The sequence below is a fragment of the Salvelinus namaycush genome, chromosome 7, assembly GCF_016432855.1.
Source record: "Salvelinus namaycush isolate Seneca chromosome 7, SaNama_1.0, whole genome shotgun sequence".
In the NCBI taxonomy this organism is placed as follows: domain Eukaryota; kingdom Metazoa; phylum Chordata; class Actinopteri; order Salmoniformes; family Salmonidae; genus Salvelinus; species Salvelinus namaycush.
Window position 1 is genome coordinate 42,011,456 of NC_052313.1, and position 21,681 is coordinate 42,033,136.

Here is a 21,681-nt window from a genome sequence, read left to right on the forward strand (position 1 = left end):
ATGGGATGCGTGTGACAACAAGTTGACAACCCAGGGTTTTGTCATTCCCAGGTTCATGCCCATAGTTGGTCATGTGGTAATAAAACAGTTTACCCCAAAGCTGTGAGACAACTACAGTGTCTGCACCTTACCCTGTGAGCCCAGGTCTGGCTTGGCACGGACAGCAATAAAGAAGACATTGATATGATGCTGATAATCACCCTCAACTCCCATGGTATAAAACAGTAATACAAGGATCTCTTTCCGTGATTATAAGAGAGCTGGAAGCAGATGGTGGTTTTCTGTCTGAGTGTATTGTTGAGTCAGAGTAGGTATTCATCTCTTTATTAGCAGTGAGAAGAGTTGAGGATCTAGGGAAAGTGAAAATAGCCAGACGCTGTGATTAAGCAGACCATATGAAGCGATTCTGTTCCTGTAACAGGCTGAATAGGATGACATTTAATTGGCTATGTTGAAAGCTATGTATGTGACAGCTGTTTGTCTGTCCTTCCGTCTATCCGCCCGTCTGTCTCTTCAGGTGGCTGTGAAACCGTGTGGGTGTTTGAACGGCGGGACGTGCGTCACCAACGTGGCCTTCCCGGCGGGCAGCGGAGAATACCTGTGTGCGTGTCCCCAGGGGATAGGAGGGGTCCTGTGTCAGGAGGACTTTGACGCGTGTCTTTCGGCTCCGTGCGGTGCCGGGGTGTGTGTTGATACCGTCGATGGCTTCCTCTGTGAATGTCCTGCAGGCCTGAGAGGTAAGGCGACAGGAACACACGCGCACGTGCACACACACAAAGACGGAGAAACCCAGAACTGTGTATTGACACTGTCAGAGATCTGATACGTTTCCCCCTCCCCGTTCACCACTAGCGGCAACAAAGAGCCCAGAGTCTTAGTGGTGTTTGCAATGTATTCATAACCCCTGCTGAAAACACAGATCTGTGCTGCCGTGCGTTAACAAACAGCGGCAGGCTAGTTCCAAACATCCCGATCACTCCTTCTAGGCTGTGTGTGTAACTAGTGTTGAAAGGTCAGGGGTGAGGTGAAGTGGGGGTCGGGAGTAGCTAAGAGCTGAAAACAGTGACGTGCGTTGAGGTCTGACGGCGTGTAGGCACTTTCTATTGAGCCCCCCTGGTCCCCGTCACTCACTCACACATGCACACACACTCATAAAGCGGATTTTTGCTACGGTGTTTATCGGTATGACACGATCACAAAGATAACCATCAAACAACCACAACCATCCATCAAACAGCATCGGGTAGGCGGCTTAACCCTTGGTCACACGTTCACAGGCCCTAATAGGTTGTGCCCCTCTCAACTACTGCCCTGCACAAACAGGCGACTTTCAGCACCACGGACAGCAACCCAAATGCCAGCGAAAAGGCCTACGTGTGACAGCGCTACAAACGCAACATGCCTAGTCGTCAGCCGATTGAGAGATATATTATGTCCTCACACAATAGACATGCAATGTAATAATAGTAGACGGCACTACTGTAAATAAACACTTGCACTTGTAAACGAAGTCCATCCGTCTGTACTTCTGGGTAAAGTCATCAGTGACTGAACTGTAACACTCGTCCCAGTTGGCCCTCGGTATTAAAAGTCTGTTTCGGTGCAATGGAGATGACAGCAATGGGCTTAAGACGTTGGTGGCACCCGTGGGGGAACTGGGTTTGTATCCCGCAGGTTGCACTCGCTCTCATCTGAACATTGATATTGTCCATTATGTTACAGTAGATTAGCCCCCTCTCTACTCTGATCAACTGTTTACTCTGAGTTTTCGCATTCTGCCAGGCCCAGTTCATTGCAACTCTGCTTGAATCGCTCATAGAAACGATCAACGTTTTGTCGCTGCCCCTTCCAGTGCTTTCGTTGTGATTCTGATACTGGTAAAGCAGAAACCCATATCCATCACTTTGTTCTGCAGAACACGGAAGAAACAATTTTACATAGACAATTCATAGGCTATGAGTAAAAAGCAAACAATTTGGCGGTCTCTAAATGGGTTGCTAACTGTTTAATAGTGCCACATAGTGGCCCCTGGGCCTGTTTGATGAGCTGGCGCTCTCATCGTTGGCACGAAATGCCCACTCCTACCGAGGTAGCATGACGTCGCATTATTTAACTAGGTCTTTCGAAAATCTCTCGGTTCTTTTTTTTGTGCATCCTGAACATCTCCGTTGTTCATTGATTGCCAAATCTTTTAAGAACTATCTGGCTTTGGATATGAGACACAGATTTCTCACGCTTGTTGAGTGCTATATGCAAGTTGTTCAAGTCGCAGTAACCGGCTCTTGTCTACACGCTGTCGCTGGCGAAGAAGCAGGCAGGGGAAGCAGTGGAGTCGGCTGTTAGCAGCGCAGCCACAGAGTCAGTCTTTCCGTTGACACCACTCATATTGAAATGATTGTGTTATTTTCTGTGTTGGTCGTCCATCCCTTATCACCCGCTGTTTCGCTCGAAAATGCAACTTTGAAAACTGTTTCAGATGCAATAACGTTAGCCATCCTGATCAGCTTACTTTATCTAGCTGTAAAACGAACGTAGGACAGCCGGGAGCTTTTTTCACACCATTATGCATGGGAATTTATTATTTGAGTGCAGTGAAGATGAATGGGACATATTGACACTTGAAAGGCAGCGTAGCTCTCTGCCTGCCTTTTGGCGTCCGTTAGCTGGCAGTATAAGGTAGAAACATGCATGCACAAGTCATGTCAGTGCCTTGCTTTGAGTTCAGAGTTTGGCCTACTTGTGTATTTTGTAGTAGATCACCGCAAGTTTGGAAAGTGCTAGTTCAGAAATCGATTTTATCATGCAGAAAAAAAATGAAGATAACAAAATGATTATTGATAAAATGTATATTTATTTATTTTTCATTGCAGTTCTTTTTTCATTCATTGTGCCTACCCTGACCGCACGTCACTGGCTGAAAATACATGAACTCTCTGTTGTTGTATTGGGCTTCCTTGGCTCTATGTCTCTATGTCTGTGAGCTTGGCTCAGACCTTGTTTTTCTGCCTTTGTGGGTATTAGGGCTACCTGTTGTAGTAATGGACTTTGGCTGTCTGGCTTTGTGTTGTCTGTTGTAATAATGTCTGTCTGTCTCTGGGACTCTGTGTAGGCGCTACCTGTCAGGAAGATGTGAATGAGTGTGAGAGGACACCCTGCTTGCCTGGAGTCCAGTGCTTCAACAGCTTCGGCTCCTACAGGTGTGGAGGCTGTCCCCACGGCATGCTGAGAGATGGGACCACCTGCACAAGTAGGCATGGTCGATCAATCAAATGTATTTATCAACACTTTTTACATCAACAGGTCGGCATGGTCAATCAAATCACTAGTGCTACTACACTACTGTATCAATTAGCCAATTCACTCCCATAGAAACAGACTGTGGGCCTTGTTTATCAATGTAGAAAAGGGATTGATTTGATATGAATATAAGAAATGTTACAAAGACATTCCAGAGGTACTTGCAACTTTCTCCCACCTGTAATATGGAAGTGGATGGAAATGTAAAGCTGTATGCACCTGTAACTGTGGGAAGACCAGACAGTCACTATTATCCTTAACAAGACAAACAGAAATAATATGACGTTCCAGCTCAGCATTCCCCAATTCCCATATCTGGATATCATTACTCAGACAATAATGGGAATAATTGCCACTGCACTTTGAACCGCTCACATGATAACCAACAGGGATGCATGTCCAATGGAAACCAGAGGGCAGGTGATGGCTCGCCCCTTCTCTCCCTCCTCCCCCTTCCACCCCATAAATATTTTTTTTGTGTGTTTTCATTTCTTCATTTTTGGGGGAGGTATCGGGGTTGAGCTGAGTTAATTGGTGAAGCACTTCTTCCCAGAGGGAGAGCAGAGCAGAGTGTATCCTGACACCTGGCCCCAGGCTCAGAGTGCTGCCACAGCACCTCAGGTGTGACAGCTAACTGACAAAGGCCATTAGAGGTGAAGTGTGGGAACCTGGAAGGGTGCAGAGGAGGGAGCAGAGAATAGGGCTGGGAGGAAGGCGCATGGCAGAATACAGTGATGAGGTAAGGGGCCTGGCTAGCAGCAGGGAGATGGAAGAGGAGCATGACCTGGTGGAATGGAGAGTGATCTATCGCCTGGGCCACAGAGCTGAGGCGAAGCAAGGTAATGTAAGGTGAGGTGAGGTGTGGGGCCTGGGTGAGCAGGGAGCACAGAGCATGGCCTGGTTGAATACAGAGTGATCAACAGTACTGCCTGAGCCTAAAGCTGAGGTGAGGAGATGTGAGGTGTGGTGAGGGGGGAGAGTATGGAAGGAGCATGGCCTAGTTGAATACAGAGTGATCTACCGCCTGGCTGCAGGGCGAGGGGAACAGGGCGAGGGGAACAGGGCTAGGGGAACAGGGCGAGGGGAACAGGGCTAAGGGGAGCAGGGGCGAGGGGAACAGGGCTAAAGGGAACAGGGCGAGGGGAACAGGGCTAGAGGAACAGGGCTAAGGGGAACAGGGCTAAGGGGAGCAGGGGCGGGGGGAACAGGGCTAAGGGGAGCAGGGCTAGGGGAACAGGGCGAGGGGAACAGGGCTAAGGGGAGCAGGGCTAGGGGAACAGGGCTAAGGGGAGCAGGGGCGAGGGGAACAGGGCTAAGGGGAGCAGGGGCGAAGCTGGGGAACCATCCATATGACACACATACAAATGCACCTAGAGGGAAATCCAATTTTCATTCAGCAGACGTTTGTTTCTCCACGGTAAACCACTTGAATTCTGCAGGAGTGCAGGCACGCACGTACGCACACGCATTTGCACACGCGCACACACACACACTTAGTCACCATTTTGCTACCGAAAAGCCATGCCATGTTTCCACCAACATCCCTCTTTTCTTTTCCAAGCATCTTAGCCTTTCTCTCTCCCTGATCTTTTTTCTCCCTCTGAGCGATGAGTTTCGACTGAGTGGTCCTCTGCTTTGTTTATTATAGTGCCACGCTGCCTCGGCAGGAGTTACACTGCCAGGTTTATTTCACTTGCCATCGCTCCGCTCTGCCGTCATCAATCACACAGTCTCTCTATCTCTCTCCTCCTGCTCTGCTTTTCTTTCTCTTTTTAAAACAGTTTTTTTTACACAAATCTGCTGCTCGCAGATCTATTGTGGAGCTGTGATTTCTAGCGTTGTAGGTGTGGGATGAAAATAGCTGATAAACTGTGGACCAACATTCTTGAATAGAGTGTGAGAAGTTTCTATGAAATGTTTAATAAAAACAGTATTGGTTGTGTGACAGCATAAGACAAAATGTTTGGCGCTGAACCTGAAGTGTCCTCTATCTATCTCTCCCAGCATCATAAAAGCACTGAGGTGTTACGAAGCCCACCTCTTACTCTCTCCATGTGTCCACATCTGTCTCTAACACAACAGCAGCTGTACGGTCAATCACCACTGTCCCTACCACCACCACCACCACTACCACCACCACCTCTAAGCCCTCACCCAACAACAGACCAGACCAACACAATCCACCCAGGATGGACACTGGCAGATCTGGAATCCCACCGACCAATCAGCCTGGACTCCCACAAACCAACATGCCTGGACTTCCAGAGACCAACAGGGCACCTGTCAAGGCCCCAGCTGTACATACACCGTCTAAGAATGGACAAAAAACTGGCAAGTACCCCGAATGTACCAAACATTAGGAACACCTTCCTAATATTGAGTTGCACTCCCCCCTCCCCTTTTGCCCACAGAACAGTCTCAATTCGTCGGGACATGTACATGGACTCTACAAGGTGTCGAAAGCGTTTCACAGGGATGCTGGCCCATGTCGACTCCAATGCTTCCGACATTTGTCAAGTTGGCTGGAAGTTCTTTTGGGTGGTGGACCTTTCTTGATACACACGGGAAACTGTTGAGCGTGAAAAATCCAGCAGCATTGCAGTTCTTGACACAAACCGGTGCGCCTGGCACCTACTACCATACCCCGTATTTCCCAAAAGACCCTGGGTGATACTCTTCAGATCGCCTACAAAAGGCTGTTTAACACCAGGGCTCGTATAACAGCCAATCAGGGGTGTCACATTACTCCGCGACTGAGTACCTCATTGGCATTGGCAGCTACAGCCAGCCCAGTTAGCGGCCTTGCAAAATTGCCTGTCATCATCATCACACTAAAGGGCTGGAGATGGGATTGAAAGGCACACAGCGAAATATGTCATCTCCTGTCGACCCCGTCGTTCCGATAAAACCACCCATCGTCTGAGTGGATTCTGCTGCCCTAGTCAAAAATGAGACAAAATTCACAGGCGATAAGCCTTAATATGTGGAGTCATAACGCTGATAAATCACTTCTTAATAAAAGACAGATGGTCCATTCTTTTTCCTATTTTGTCACCGTGAAGATGGAACGCTTTATTAGACTGAGAGGGAGAAGAAACGCTGTGTGGCACGCAAATAGGGAAAAAGAGAAGGGTTGCCAGTGTCACGTTTCAAAGCTTCTAACTGCACTGCAATGACAGTCATTCGGTCTCAGTCTGCTCTCTTCCATAGATCCGTCACAGAATAGAGATATGCTGAGAAATGTGCAATACCAACATAATACAGCATAGTCTAGACATAATACACTTTTGATGATGTGGCGGTTTGATGTGGTGCCTGTGCAAGGTGCGAAACAAAGGACAAGGACGAAGTTATGGGTCAAACTTGACAGAATCCATCTAAAAGTGCCAATGATACCAGCAGTTTTAGTTCTAAAGTACATAGCTTTGTTTAAGACTAATAGGGCGATTGGAATTTTCATCACTCTTCTTTGCGGGTGGGGGTGAGAGGGGAGCCCAGGAGGGGAGTGAAGGCCTATGGGTAGAGGGAAGCTGATGCAGCTGGATTGGGGGTGAGGGCAGGTCTGGAGGTGAAGACAGGGGACACAGTCGGGGTCTCACACACACACATCTCTCTCGCTCACTCCAAGGGGTTTCTGACCTTGATAGCGTATCAATCAATTACTCCGAGACTTTCATCCTGAAGCACCGTAATGAGCCTCTTGCCGTCAAAACACAAAGTGCCAACTAAGACTTTCTCCACGGCCCTAATTTCAGTTATAAAGTACCTTTATATAATTGGTCTTCCCAGACTTTGCATTTTAATCAAAGACATTTGAGCAATTAGCAACTGTAGCAGCTTTGGATTTAACTGCGTGTTCTGCCACATAAAATTTGTCAGGCAGTGTTGAATATATCACCCCGGTAGGCAACTGTACGTCAGTGATATTTGTGAGCTGTTTACATCTATGGGGCTGTACTTATTTGATTTATGACTAATCGTGAAATATGCAAACGAAGACAGCATGGTGTGGCCGATGCAGAGGCATTGACAGCTGATTACAGCATCCCATCTGAGCATAAACAAAGGGTGAACATCGCTGTTCGTGTGAAGGCTAGGGGGAAGGGAATGAATTGATATATATGTACATGTCCTGGGGCTGAAAACAGTGATTATGTGTTCCAGGCTTAAGGCTATCATCCCATGCAGGGAACAACAACAATGTGACAGGTACGTGTGCCAGCCGACCGTGCTTCCTGGGGGTCCAGTGCATCGACCGACGTCCACCCTACACGGGCTATGTCTGCGGGCGCTGCCCACCGCCCCTCAATGGCAACGGACGCACCTGCACCAAAACCGCTCGAGGTAAGACTTCGGCTTGAAGTGTTACACCACCTCCCTGGCCATAGTTACTAGCCTGGTCCCAGATCTGTTTGTGCTGTATAGCCAACACCTGTTGTTGCCTATGCCAAGGACCATAGGAATCGGCAAGACAAAAAAAAAAACAGACCTGGCACCAGGCTATCTAAATACGTTAGTACTTTAAAAAATATGTAAATAAAAAGTACGTGCACCACACATTGACTTTTTAGTATTTATTCTACTGTCACTGTTGGAAAACTATTTGAAAACAATCTGATGTAGTGTGAATGGTCCTCAAGTGCCTCTGTGCCTTTTACATCCCTATTAAACCTGGTCTCAGGGCAATCATAAAATTTGGTATGTAAACATGTTTCCTCCATTTAGTGTTGTATATTTAATTATATTAGGTTACATTATGAATGGAATAGCGGTTGTACAATATCGTACGATTTAGGGGATGTATAGCGTCAAACATCTTACCCGGTCGTACAATAGCAAACGAATTGGATGAGTTATCATACATCTTGAAGAACGTATAGTAGTATACGTCTTTTTCTGAGACCAGGTTGCTTGTTGCATCCTAACAACCAAGGAGAATTACTTAATTTGTATTAACCCATCCCGCCCTTCAGAGGACACAAAAATATATTTTTGTTTTTACAGCTTTTTTACTTTTTTGTTACATGTACATACATTTTACATGTCACACTTTACATATACATATTTACGTTGTTGGTTAGGAGAACAAACGACAAAGGTTAGGGTAATTTATGTAAAATGTGAACACAAACAGGTTAGGAGAACTAAGGTTAGGAAAAGAGTTAGGGGAAGGGTTAGCTAAAATGCTACAGTTGTCCCCGATACGACTCAAACACGCAACCTTTGGATTACTAGATGGTCGCGGAATATGCCCATCCGTCTTTCCCCACCAACATCCCTACCTTAGTTTCTGTCTAAGGTAACTAGACCAGGGATCATCAACTATATTAGGCTGCAGGACAAAAAAAATTTGAGCGGATGGTCGGGGGGCCAGAACGTAGACTGCAAATTGACCACAAGAAGTCCGAACAGATATTTAATTTCAAGCCTTGCTTATATTTTGTTTACGATTACTTGTCTCTCTATTATGCGTGGGAATACTTGGGAACATATTTCTTAAATTAAAATCACTTGGAGCTGATTTCCTGATGTTTTTACAGTCTATTATGTCCAGCAATAAAAATATAAATTAAATTCAACTTTATAATTTTTTTCTCCGAAAACTTGGGAGGCCAAATAAAAACCCCACTGGCCAAACTCGGGTCGCCAATAGAGGAACCCTGAACTAGACCATTAGAACATATCATACGTCTTGGAGGTCCATAAAAATACATACAGTATGCTTCATATGGCTCTGAGGCCAAGCTGCCCTATCAATAAGCTCAATATGCTAATCATCATCACTTTGTTTTGTAGATCAGTGAAATTTGGAAAGATTTGCACTCTATCTTCTCCTCTCAGCTTAGTTCTGTTTTATATCCTCCGTATTTGTCCCTTCCTTCTTTGGACTATCTGTCCCTGTGTGTCTACTGTCCACGTCAACAGCAGGCACTTCCAGATGATAAATTAATGTCAGTGGAATATGCTTTTCTTGTGCATTCGTCTTTCATGAGGATGTGAAAAATGTAAACAGATTTATTTAGAGTGAGAGTTAAAGTATTTCCCATCATTAGTCAGTCCTACTATTGAGTGGCTAGGACCCATGCCGTGTTGTTTGGAAGAGCACAGACTAGTTTACAGTGTTTCGAATATTTTGGGGCAATGTTTATGTATTTTCTTTCTTTACCCTGCCAGTGTGATGGCATTTTTCTTAATTGTACTAAATAAATCATTTTAGTGCATCTCGTAATTTGTGCAGCCCCCGTTCTAAATCACATAAGTGTTTAATACCCAACCCTGTTGTCATGACTTTCTACACAGTCAGTTCCCTTTCAGTCCAGCCGTGTGTGTGTGTGTGTGTGTGTGTGTGTGTGTGTGTGTGTGTGTGTGTGTGTGTGTGTGTGTGTGTGTGTGTGTGTGTGTGTGTGTGTGTGTGTGTGTGTGTGTGTGTGTGTGTGTGTGGTTTATAATTCCCTCACTGTGTATCAGACTCCTCTATGAAGTGATTTTGGCATCTTTTGTGAGGTTTCAATACATGCGATGTTTCCAGTCAGTCTCAGTAGGGGACAATAAATCAATGGAGCGTTGGGTGGCGTCTCTCAATATGTCATTAAAGCTGGTGTCGGGTAATATTTGTCGGGTAACACTATTATTTCATTTCAATTAGAATTTAAATAACTTTATTGTTCCCATGAGTCGTCCAATGGTCTTGATTCTGTTCCAACCATGTTCTGTGTCAACATCAGTGTTTATAGCAGATGTTAATTAGATTAGAACAGATATTTACCACATCTTTGTTTTCTCTTGCACTGTGTCTGATGACGCAAAGATATTTTATACTGCTGTAATACGTTTATTTGGAGAGTCCAGCTTGTCTACATTCCAGTTCAATCCTAACCCTCAACCACAACCCTAACCCTTAGAAAAAAGGTGCTTTCTAGAATCGAAAAAGGGTTCTTCAGCTTTCCCCATAGGAGAACCCATTGAAGGACCCTTTTTGGTTCCAGGTAGAACCCTTTTGGTTCCATGTAGAACCCATTCTACCCATTCTCCTATGGGGACAGGCGAAGAACCCTTTAGGAATCCTTTTTTCTAAGACTGTAACCTTATAGGTATAGAGTTTTTTTTTGTGTCACATCATTATCTCCCCATGTCCCCTCAGATAACCCTCACCTGACCCAGCAGCAGCTAACAATAGCCAAGAGCAGCAAACTCTACCACCACAGCAACAGTAAAGTGTCCCAACTCCACCTTCCCACCTTGCCCCCCAGGCACGCAGTCAAACATCTCTCCTCCCTCTCCTCGCCAGTCTCCAGGGGAGCCTATCAGAGCCCCCCGCACCTTCCCCTCTCGCCTGCCCGAGGGCCAATCACTGGGTGGAGAGAGGCGGCCACGCCCCTATTTCCTAGACACACCCCTATGTCACCTGAAGGTTCCAACAGCCTCACCATGGGCAGTCATCATGCCATCAGTGCCCTCACTAGGACTCGTGCCAAAACAGGTGCCAATGCCAGCGCTACCTCACTCAAGGCGACAACCAGAGAGTCTGTAGCTGTCATGCGGAGTGCCACCTCTTCCAAGGTTACTCCTCCATACTCCACCTACCCCAAGGTTACTCCACCCCAATCCAAGGTGACTCCACCCCATTCCTCAGCCAACATAGGGTCCAGGAAGGCAACCCAAGGGAAGCTCATAAATGTGGTAGTGGTGCCCACCATGACCAAGCCCTGGACCCTCCCTAAAGCTGTGGCCCCGTTGACCGCAGCCCTCTCCTCCATTACCTACTCCCTCTCTGAGTCCGAGTTCTCCGCCGACGGAGCACTGACGGGGCCTGGCTCGAACCCCTCTGACCTACTTGACCACCCACAGGAACCCCTGGTCTCCCTCACCCTCACCACCCCTGCCCGGAAGCACCACCACACACGCCCCCTTACTCCCCCCCTCCACAGGGCCACGTCTCCCCACCTCCACCGTGGGACCAGGATCAGTAATACTGTGGCAGTGGAGGGGGAGCGGCCTCTGACCTGCGCTGACATGCCCTGTTTCCCAGGGGTCCCCTGTGAACCCACCAGGGACGGGGGCTTCCACTGTGGAAGGTGTCCCCTGGGATATACCGGAGACAGACAAACATGCAGAGGTATTTTTATAGTATTTATTTATTTAAAAACAAAAGATTACAGAACAATGTGATTATAAGACAAAAAGGAACATTAGAGGTGCAAAAAAATGAAGAGGCTTGTGAAGTAGGCCTAAGGTTGATCCCTCTTCTTGAGGAAGAGCTACTGCTGAAGAGCTACTGCTTTGACAAACCCTATCTATTATCACTGTGTCACTGCTTGAGAAAGAGCTACTGCTTTGAGAAACACTATTTATTATCACTGTATCACTGCTTGAGAAAGAGCTACTGCTTTGCGAAACACTATCTATTATCAAATCAAATCAAATGTATTTATATAGCCCTTCTTACATCAGCTGATATCTCAAAGTGCTGTACAGAAACCCAGCCTAAAACCCCAAACAGCAAGCAATGCAGGTGTAGAAGCACGGTGGCTAGGAAAAACTCCCTAGAAAGGCCAACACCTAGGAAGAAACCTAGAGAGGAACCAGGCTATGAGGGGGGGCCAGTCCTCTTCTGGCTGTGCCGGGTGGAGATTATAACAGAACATGGCCAAGATGTTCAAATGTTCATAAATTACCAGCATGGTCAAATAATAATAATCACAGTAGTTGTCAAGGGTGCAGCAAGTCAGCACCTCAGGAGTAAATGTCAGTTGGCTTTTCATAGCCGATCATTAAGAGTATCTCTACCGCTCCTGCAGTCTCTAGAGAGTTGAAAACAGCAGGTCTGGGACAGGTAGCACGTCCGGTGAACAGGTCAGGGTTCCATAGCCACTGTATCACTGCTTGAGAAAGAGCTACTGCTTTGAGAAACGCTATCTATTATCACTGTGTCACTGCTTGAGAAAGAGCTACTGCTTTGAGAAACGCTATCTATTATCACTGTATCACTGCTTGAGAAAGAGCTACTGCTTTGAGAAACGCTATCTATTATCACTGGTCCATTATAGAGGACCCTTACCATTGCTATTTACCGGCTATATTGAATACCACCTGTGCATCAGTCCTTTTCAATGACTGAAAGTGATGCCTTTCTCTAGCCTCTCCAAAAGGCATCCTAATGATGGTCGTTTTTCAAGATGACTAGCTGAGTGCTCCCTGTACCAGAGCAGCGTGGGTTGGGTTGAGTTGACAGATGTTTCTGTACAGATGCTGTAAGTGAGGTTGGAGTTGGAATAGATGGAAGCAGCTTGTAATTGGCCTATGGTGCTGCCTCTGTGTGTGTGTGTGTGTGTGTGTGTGTGTGTGTGTGTGTGTGTGTGTGTGTGTGTGTGTGTGTGTGTGTGTGTGTGTGTGTGTGTGTGTGTGTGTGTGTGTGTGTGTGTGTGTGTGTGTGTGTGTGTGTGTGTGTGTGTGTGTGTGTGTGTGTGTGTGTGTGTGTGTCGCCTGCCTGCCTGTTATTTATAGCTGTGTGCAGGCATGCGTGTGGCAGGAACATGGAGTGTGCCGCTCCCAACACATGCCGCTGTAAACCAGGCTACACCGGGACCAACTGTCAAACAGGTAAAACGCTGTCTTTCTCTCTCTCTCTCTCTCTTTCGCTCTCGCTCTCTCTCTCGCTCTCTCGCTCTCTTGCTCTCTCTCTCTCTCCCTTCTTTCTCCCTCTTCTCCCCTCACTCTTGCTCTCTCTCTCCCGTCTCCCTCCCTCTTCTCCCCTCTAACTCGCTCGCTCTCTCTTAGCCTCTCCAAATACCACATCATCATCCTGACATTATTCTTTTTGATTCCCATGCATTGCTCAACCTTTTGTATCGTTTGATGTCTTTACAATCTTCTCCTCAGCGATCTGTAAACCTGAGTGTAGGAACGGAGGCCAGTGCGTCGCCCCGGGGGTGTGTGAGTGCCTGAAAGGCAACCACGGGGAGACGTGTGAGACAGGTAATTATACGTCTGCGTCCCAAATGGCACATTTGCCCATAGGGATCTGGTCAAAAGTAGTGCGTTATGTAGGGAATAGGGTGCCATATCGGACGCGGCCTATCTGTTCTCGTTAGGGCCAATCAGAGCTGTCTCTGTGTGCTGTGTCAGACTACAGACAGGAGCTTGTTGTCACACAGAGAAAGCAAGCTCATCAGTAAAAAACAGAAAGGCACTGCTGAGAGAAGGCCGGTCCATGTCCGGTACTGTACAGTTGGGTGTGTGCGTGCGTGCGAGTGAGTGTAGATCTAATTAAGCAGTTGTGGGCATTTGATAAGCCCTCCCTCCTTGAGCTGGTCTGACACATTACTGACAGAGGCTTGAAACACTACTGCCACCTACAGCTCAAAGTCAGAGTCCACCCCACCAATGCAATGGAGATAAGGTTAACCAAGCTGTAGTGAGACACTGGATCCTAGTCCTAGCTGACTGATGTAGAAATGTGAGGGCAAAGCCTGGCTGCTTATCGTCATGAATATTTTCCCATTAACACTTTATTTGAAGGCTACCTACAGAAGAACTTCATAACACATTCATAACCCATGCATAACACATTCATATCATCTCCACCCACAGCTCTGTGCAGTCTGCCCTGCGAGCACGGAGGAACATGCGTGGGACCCAGCACCTGTTCCTGTCCCTACGGCTTTGTGGGCCCCAGATGTGAGACCAGTGAGTTCAACACACATCATCTCAAATCATTCATCATGCAAATTGAATATGCCATCACTCACACATTGTTCAAATGATGTAGGACCCACACACATGACTGCTTCTCCACGTACAGAGGGTCGTGTGTACAGCCCAGTACATCCCTGGGGCCAAGTTCCTGCCATCCAGGACCTGAACTCAGCAAAAAAAGAAACGTCCTCTCACTGTCAGCTGCGTTTATTTTCAGCAAACTTAACATGTGTAAATTTGTATGAACATAACAAGATTCAACAACTGAGACATAAATTGATCAAGTGGAATAATGTGTCCCTGGACAAAAGGGGGGTCAAATCAAAAGTAACAGTCAGTATCTGGTGTGGCCACCAGCTGCATTAAGTACTGCAGTGCATCTCCTCCTCATGGACTGCACCAGATTTGGCAGTTCTTGCTGTGAGATGTTCCCCCACTCTTCCACCAAGGCACCTGCAAGTTCCCAGACATTTCTGGGGGGAATGGCCCTAGCCCTCACCCTCCAATCCAAAAGGGCCCAGACTTCGCTGGCCATGGCAGAACACTGACATTCCTGTCTTGCAGGAAATCGAGCAGTATGGCTGGTGGCATGGTCATGCTGGAGGGTCATGTCAGGATGAGCCTGCAGGAAGGGTACCACATGAGGGAGGAGGATGTCTTCCCTGTAACGCACAGCGTTGAGATTGCCTGCAATGACAACAAGCTCAGTCTGATGATGCTGTGACACACTGCCCCAGACCATGACGGACCCTCAACCTCCAAATTGATCCCGCTCCAGAGTGCAGGCCTCGGTGTAACGCTCATGACTCGTCAGTGAAGAACACTTTTTGCCAGTCCTGTCTGGTCCAGCGACGGTGGGTTTGTGCCCATAGGCGACGTTGTTGCCAGTGATGTCTGGTGAGGACCTGCCTCACAACAGGCCTACAAGCCCTCAGTCCAGCCTCTCTCAGCCTATTGCGGACAGTCTGAGCACTGATGGAGGGAATGTGCGTTCCTGGTGTAACTCAGGCAGTTGTTGTTGCCATCCTGTACCTGTCCCACAGGTGTGATGTTTGGATGTACCGATCCTGTGCAGGTGTTGTTACACGTGGTCTGCCACTGCGAGGACGATCAGCTGTCCGTCCTGTCTCCCTGTAGTGCTGTCTTAGGCGTCTCACAGTACAGACATAGCAATTTTTTGCCCTGGCCATATCTGCAGTACTCATGCCTCCTTGCAGCATGCCTAAGGCACGTTTACACAGATGAGCAGGAACCTTGCGCATCTTTCTTTTGGTGTTTTTCAGAGTCAGTAGAAAGGCCTCTTTAGTGTCCTAAGTTTTCATAACTGTGACCTTAATTGCCTACCGTCTGTAAGCTTTTAGTGTCTTAACGACTGTTCCAAAGGTGCATGTTCATTCATTGTTTATGGTTCATTGAACAAGCATGGGAAACAGTGTTGAAACCCTTTACAATGAAGATCTGTTTAGATTTTGGGATTTTTACGAATTATCTTTGAAAGACAGGGTCCTGAAAAAGGGGCGTTTCTTTTTTTGCTGAGTTTATATACTAGTCGGTGTCAGAGGAAGGCCCAAAAAATGGTCAAAGACTCCAGTCACCCAAGTCATAGACTGTTCTCTCTGCTACCGCACGGAACGCGGTACCAGAGTGCCAAGTCGAGGTCCAAAAGGCTCCTTAACAACTTTTACCCCCAAGCCATAAGACTGCTGAACAATTAATCAAATGGCCAACCGGACTATTTACTGCTACTCGCTGTTTATGATCTATGCATAGTCACTTTACCTCTACCTACATGTACAAATTACCTTGACTAACCAGTACCCTCGCACATTGACTCGGTACCGGTACCCCCTGTACATAGCCTCGTTATTGTTATTTTATTGTGTTTGTTTTTTAGTTTTTTTTTACTTTGTTGGTTAAGTGCTTGTAAGTAAGCATTTCACGGTAAGGTCTACTACACCTGTTGTGTTCGGCGCATGTGACAAAAAACATTTGAAATCATTTGATACCTTTAATTAGGCTTTTATTCCAAGAGTGGATCTTTGTCAGGTTACTCACGTTGAAATTGGATTGGACTTTGAATGGCAAACCAATGGTGTTCATGCCAATGCTGTGTCTCTCCTCACCACAGAATTAAATAGAACTGTTGTCATGTTTTGTCTTTGATCATCATGTCTTGTCCCTGTGCTTCCCTCTGCTGGTCTTATTAGGTTCTTTCCCTCTTTCTATCCCTCTCTCTCCCCCTCCCTCTCTCCCTCTCTCGCTCTCTCTCTCTATCGTTCCGTTCCTGCTCCCAGCTGTTTCTCATTCTCCTAAACTACCTCATTTACTCTTTCACACCTGTCCCCTATTTTGCCCTCTGATTAGAGTCCCTATTTCTCCCTCTGTTTTCCGCTTCTGTCCTTGTCGGATTCTTGTTTGATGTTTGCTGTTCTGTGTCCTTGTTCCGCCCTGTCGTGTTTTTGCCTTCTTCAGATGCTGCGTGTGAGCAGGTGTCTATGTCAGCTACGGCCTGTGCCTTCCTGAAGCGACCTGCAGTCTGTGGTCGCGTCCCCAGTCGTTCCTCTCTACTGACGAGAGGATTTCAGTTTCCTGTTTTGGATTTACCTATGATAATTTCCAGGAGAATCATTGTTTGTTTAAGCCTGGAATAAAGACTCTGTTTCTTAAAGTCGCTTTTGGGTCCTCATTCACCAGCATAACAGAAGAATCCGACCAAGAATGGACCCAGCGACTACGGATTCTCGCTACACTGCCGTCGAGATCCAGGGAGCAATGCTCGGCAGACACGAGCAGGAATTGTCTGCTGCTCGTCATGCCGTTGAGACCCTGTCCGCTCAGGTCTCCGATCTCTCAGGACAGTTTCAGAGTCTTCGTCTCGTGCCACCAGCTACTTCCTGGTCTTCCGAGTCTCCGGAACCTAGGGTTAATAACCCACCATGTTACTCTGGGCAGCCCACTGAGTGTCGCTCCTTTCTCACCCAGTGTGATATTGTGTTCTCTCTCCAGCCCAACACATACTCAAGAGAGAGAGCTCGGATCGCTTACGTCATATCACTCCTTACTGGTCGGGCTCGGGAGTGGGGCACAGCTATCTGGGAGGCAAGGGCTGAGTGTTCTAACGTTTATCAGAACTTTAAAGAGGAGATGATACGGGTTTTTGATCGTTCAGTTTTTGGGAAGGAGGCTTCCAGGGCCCTGGCTTCCCTATGTCAAGGTGATCGATCCATAACGGATTACTCTATAGAGTTTCGCACTCTTGCTGCATCCAGTGACTGGAACGAGCCGGCGTTGCTCGCTCGTTTTCTGGAGGGACTCCACGCTGAGGTTAAGGATGAGATTCTCTCCCGGGAGGTTCCTTCCAGCGTGGACTCTTTGATTGCACTCGCCATCCGCATAGAACGACGGGTAGATCTTCGTCACCGAGCTCGTGGAAGAGAGCTCGCGTTAACGGTGTTTCCCCTCTCCGCATCTCAACCATCTCCTCCCACCGGCTCAGAGACTGAGCCCATGCAGCTGGGAGGTATTCGCATCTCGACTAAGGAGAGGGAACGGAGAATCACCAACCGCCTTTGCCTCTATTGCGGTTCTGCTGGACATTTTGTCATGTCATGTCCAGTAAAAGCCAGAGCTCATCAGTAAGCGGAGGGCTACTGGTGAGCGCTACTACTCAGGTCTCTCCATCAAGATCCTGTACTACCTTGTCGGTCCATCTACGCTGGACCGGTTCGGCTGCTTCCTGCAGTGCCTTGATAGACTCTGGGGCTGAGGGTTGTTTTATGGACGAAGCATGGGCTCGGAAACATGACATTCCTCTCAGACAGTTAGGGAAGCCCACGCCCATGTTCGCCTTAGATGGTAGTCTTCTCCCCAGTATCAGATGTGAGACACTACCTTTAACCCTCACAGTATCTGGTAACCACAGTGAGACCATTTCCTTTTTGATTTTTCGTTCACCTTTTACTCCTGTTGTTTTGGGTCATCCCTGGCTAGTATGTCATAATCCTTCTATTAATTGGTCTAGTAATTCTATCCTATCCTGGAACGTTTCTTGTCATGTGAAGTGTTTAATGTCTGCTATCCCTCCTGTTTCTTCTGTCCCCTCTACTCAGGAGGAACCTGGTGATTTGACAGGAGTGCCGGAGGAATATCATGATCTGCGCACGGTCTTCAGTCGGTCCAGAGCCAGCTCTCTTCCTCCTCACCGGTCGTATGATTGTTGTATTGATCTCCTTCCGGGGACCACTCCCCCTCGGGGTAGACTATACTCTCTGTCGGCTCCCGAACGTAAGGCTCTCGAGGATTATCTGTCTGTTTCTCTCGACGCCGGTACCGTGGTGCCTTCTTCCTCTCCCGCCGGAGCGGGGTTTTTCTTTGTTAAGAAGAAGGACGGTACTCTGCGCCCCTGCGTGGATTATCGAGGGCTGAATGACATAACGGTTAAGAATCGTTATCCGCTTCCCCTTATGTCGTCAGCCTTCGAGATTTTGCAGGGAGCCAGGTTCTTTACTAAGTTGGACCTTCGTAACGCTTACCATCTCGTACGCATCAGAGAGGGGGACGAGTGGAAAACGGCGTTTAACACTCCGTTAGGGCATTTTGAATACCGGGTTCTGCCGTTCGGTCTCGCTAATGCTCCAGCTGTCTTTCAGGCATTAGTTAATGATGTACTGAGAGACATGCTGAACATCTTTGTTTTCGTTTACCTTGACGATATCCTGATTTTTTTCACCGTCACTCGAGATTCATGTTCAGCACGTTCGACGTGTACTCCAGCGCCTTTTAGAGAATTGTCTCTACGTGAAGGCTGAGAAGTGCGCCTTTCATGTCTCCTCTGTCACATTTCTCGGTTCTGTTATTTCCGCTGAAGGCATTCAGATGGATCCCGCTAAGGTCCAGGCTGTCAGCGATTGGCCCGTTCCTAAGTCACGTGTCGAGTTGCAGCGCTTTCTCGGTTTCGCTAATTTCTATCGGCGTTTCATTCGTAATTTCGGTCAAGTGGCTGCCCCTCTCACAGCTCTGACTTCTGTCAAGACTTGCTTTAAGTGGTCCGGTTCCGCCCAGGGAGCTTTTGATCTCCTCAAGAAGCGTTTTACATCCGCCCCTATCCTTGTTACTCCTGACGTCACTAAACAATTCATTGTCGAGGTTGACGCTTCAGAGGTGGGCGTGGGAGCCATTCTGTCTCAGCGCTTCCATTCTGACGATAAGGTCCATCCTTGCGCTTACTTTTCTCATCGCCTGTCGCCATCGGAACGCAACTATGATGTGGGTAACCGCGAACTGCTCGCCATCCGCTTAGCCATAGGCGAATGGCGACAGTGGTTGGAGGGGGCGACCGTCCCTTTTGTCGTTTGGACTGACCATAAGAACCTTGAGTACATCCGTTCTGCCAAACGACTTAATGCACGTCAAGCTCGTTGGGCGTTGTTTTTCGCTCGTTTCGAGTTCGTGATTTCCTATCGCCCGGGAAATAAGAACACCAAGCCTGATGCCTTATCCCGTCTCTTTAGTTCTTCTGTGGCTTCTACCGACCCCGAGGGGATTCTCCCTGAAGGGCGTGTTGTCGGGTTGACTGTCTGGGGAATTGAGAGACAGGTAAAGCAAGCACTCACTCACACTGCGTCGCCGCGCGCTTGTCCTAGTAACCTTCTGTTCGTTCCTGTCTCTACTCGTCTGGCTGTTCTTCAGTGGGCTCACTCTGCCAAGTTAGCTGGCCACCCCGGCGTTCGGGGTACGCTTGCTTCTATTCGCCAGCGGTTTTGGTGGCCTACTCAGGAGCGGGACACGCGCCGTTTCGTGGCTGCTTGTTCGGACTGCGCGCAGACTAAGTCAGGTAACTCTCCTCCTGCCGGTCGTCTCAGACCGCTTCCCATTCCTTCTCGACCATGGTCTCACATCGCCTTAGACTTTATTACCGGTCTGCCTTCGTCTGCGGGGAAGACTGTGATTCTTACGGTTATCGATAGGTTCTCTAAGGCGGCACATTTCATTCCCCTCGCTAAGCTTCCTTCCGCTAAGGAGACGGCACAAATCATCATTGAGAATGTGTTCAGAATTCATGGCCTCCCGTTAGACGCCGTTTCAGACAGAGGCCCGCAATTCACGTCACAGTTTTGGAGGGAGTTCTGTCGTTTGATTGGTGCTTCCGTCAGTCTCTCTTCCGGGTTTCATCCCCAGTCTAACGGTCAAGCAGAAAGGGCCAATCAGTCGATTGGTCGCATATTACGCAGCCTTTCGTTTCGAAACCCTGCGTCTTGGGCAGAACAGCTCCCCTGGGCTGAGTACGCTCACAACTCGCTTCCTTCGTCTGCTACCGGGCTATCTCCGTTTCAGAGTAGTCTTGGGTACCAGCCTCCTCTGTTCTCGTCCCAGCTCGCCGAGTCCAGCGTTCCCTCCGCTCAGGCTTTTGTCCAACGTTGTGAGCGCACCTGGAGGAGGGTCAGGTCTGCACTTTGCCGTTACAGGGCGCAGACTGTGAGAGCCGCCAATAAACGTAGGATTAAGAGTCCTAGGTATTGTCGCGGTCAGAGAGTGTGGCTTTCCACTCGTAACCTTCCCCTTACGACAGCTTCTCGCAAGTTGACTCCGCGGTTCATTGGTCCGTTCCGTGTCTCTCAGGTCGTCAATCCTGTCGCTGTGCGACTGCTTCTTCCGCGACATCTTCGTCGCGTCCACCCTGTCTTCCATGTCTCCTGTGTCAAGCCTTTTCTTCGCGCCCCCGTTCGTCTTCCCTCCCCCCCCCCCGTCCTTGTCGAGGGCGCACCTATTTACAAGGTACGGAAGATCATGGACATGCGTTCTCGGGGACGTGGTCACCAGTACTTAGTGGATTGGGAGGGTTACGGTCCTGAGGAGAGGAGTTGGGTTCCATCTCGGGACGTGCTGGACCGTTCGTTGATTGATGATTTCCTTCGTTGCCGCCAGGGTTCCTCCTCGAGTGCGCCAGGAGGCGCTCGGTGAGTGGGGGGGTACTGTCATGTTTTGTCTTTGATCATCATGTCTTGTCCCTGTGCTTCCCTCTGCTGGTCTTATTAGGTTCTTTCCCTCTTTCTATCCCTCTCTCTCCCCCTCCCTCTCTCCCTCTCTCGCTCTCTCTCTCTATCGTTCCGTTCCTGCTCCCAGCTGTTTCTCATTCTCCTAAACTACCTCATTTACTCTTTCACACCTGTCCCCTATTTTGCCCTCTGATTAGAGTCCCTATTTCTCCCTCTGTTTTCCGCTTCTGTCCTTGTCGGATTCTTGTTTGATGTTTGCTGTTCTGTGTCCTTGTTCCGCCCTGTCGTGTTTTTGCCTTCTTCAGATGCTGCGTGTGAGCAGGTGTCTATGTCAGCTACGGCCTGTGCCTTCCTGAAGCGACCTGCAGTCTGTGGTCGCGTCCCCAGTCGTTCCTCTCTACTGACGAGAGGATTTCAGTTTCCTGTTTTGGATTTACCTATGATAATTTCCAGGAGAATCATTGTTTGTTTAAGCCTGGAATAAAGACTCTGTTTCTTAAAGTCGCTTTTGGGTCCTCATTCACCAGCATAACAACTGTATTGCTAGAGTTAGAAAGGTCTATGACATAAGCCACTCTAGTAATATTGTGACCTTGGAATTATGTGGTTTTATCTGCCAAAAATATGATTCTGAGATAATTTGCTGTAAAGTTCCCGAACCCTCATTGGTTTGATTTTTTTTTTTTAATCTTGT

General features: G+C 48.0%; 1 protein-coding gene across 1 annotated transcript in view; it reads left to right on the plus strand.

The window, feature by feature from the left end:
* si:ch211-246m6.5 (von Willebrand factor D and EGF domain-containing protein) overlaps positions 1–21,681 on the plus strand; it is a 54,619-nt gene that overhangs the window by 19,849 nt on the left and 13,089 nt on the right. Inside the window, exons 19-26 of the mRNA XM_038997287.1 lie at positions 518–737; positions 3,110–3,247; positions 5,380–5,643; positions 7,486–7,641; positions 10,439–11,413; positions 12,802–12,897; positions 13,177–13,272; positions 13,888–13,983. Coding sequence (XP_038853215.1) covers positions 518–737; positions 3,110–3,247; positions 5,380–5,643; positions 7,486–7,641; positions 10,439–11,413; positions 12,802–12,897; positions 13,177–13,272; positions 13,888–13,983 — 2,041 coding nt within the window. The remainder of the gene's footprint in view (positions 1–517; positions 738–3,109; positions 3,248–5,379; positions 5,644–7,485; positions 7,642–10,438; positions 11,414–12,801; positions 12,898–13,176; positions 13,273–13,887; positions 13,984–21,681) is intronic.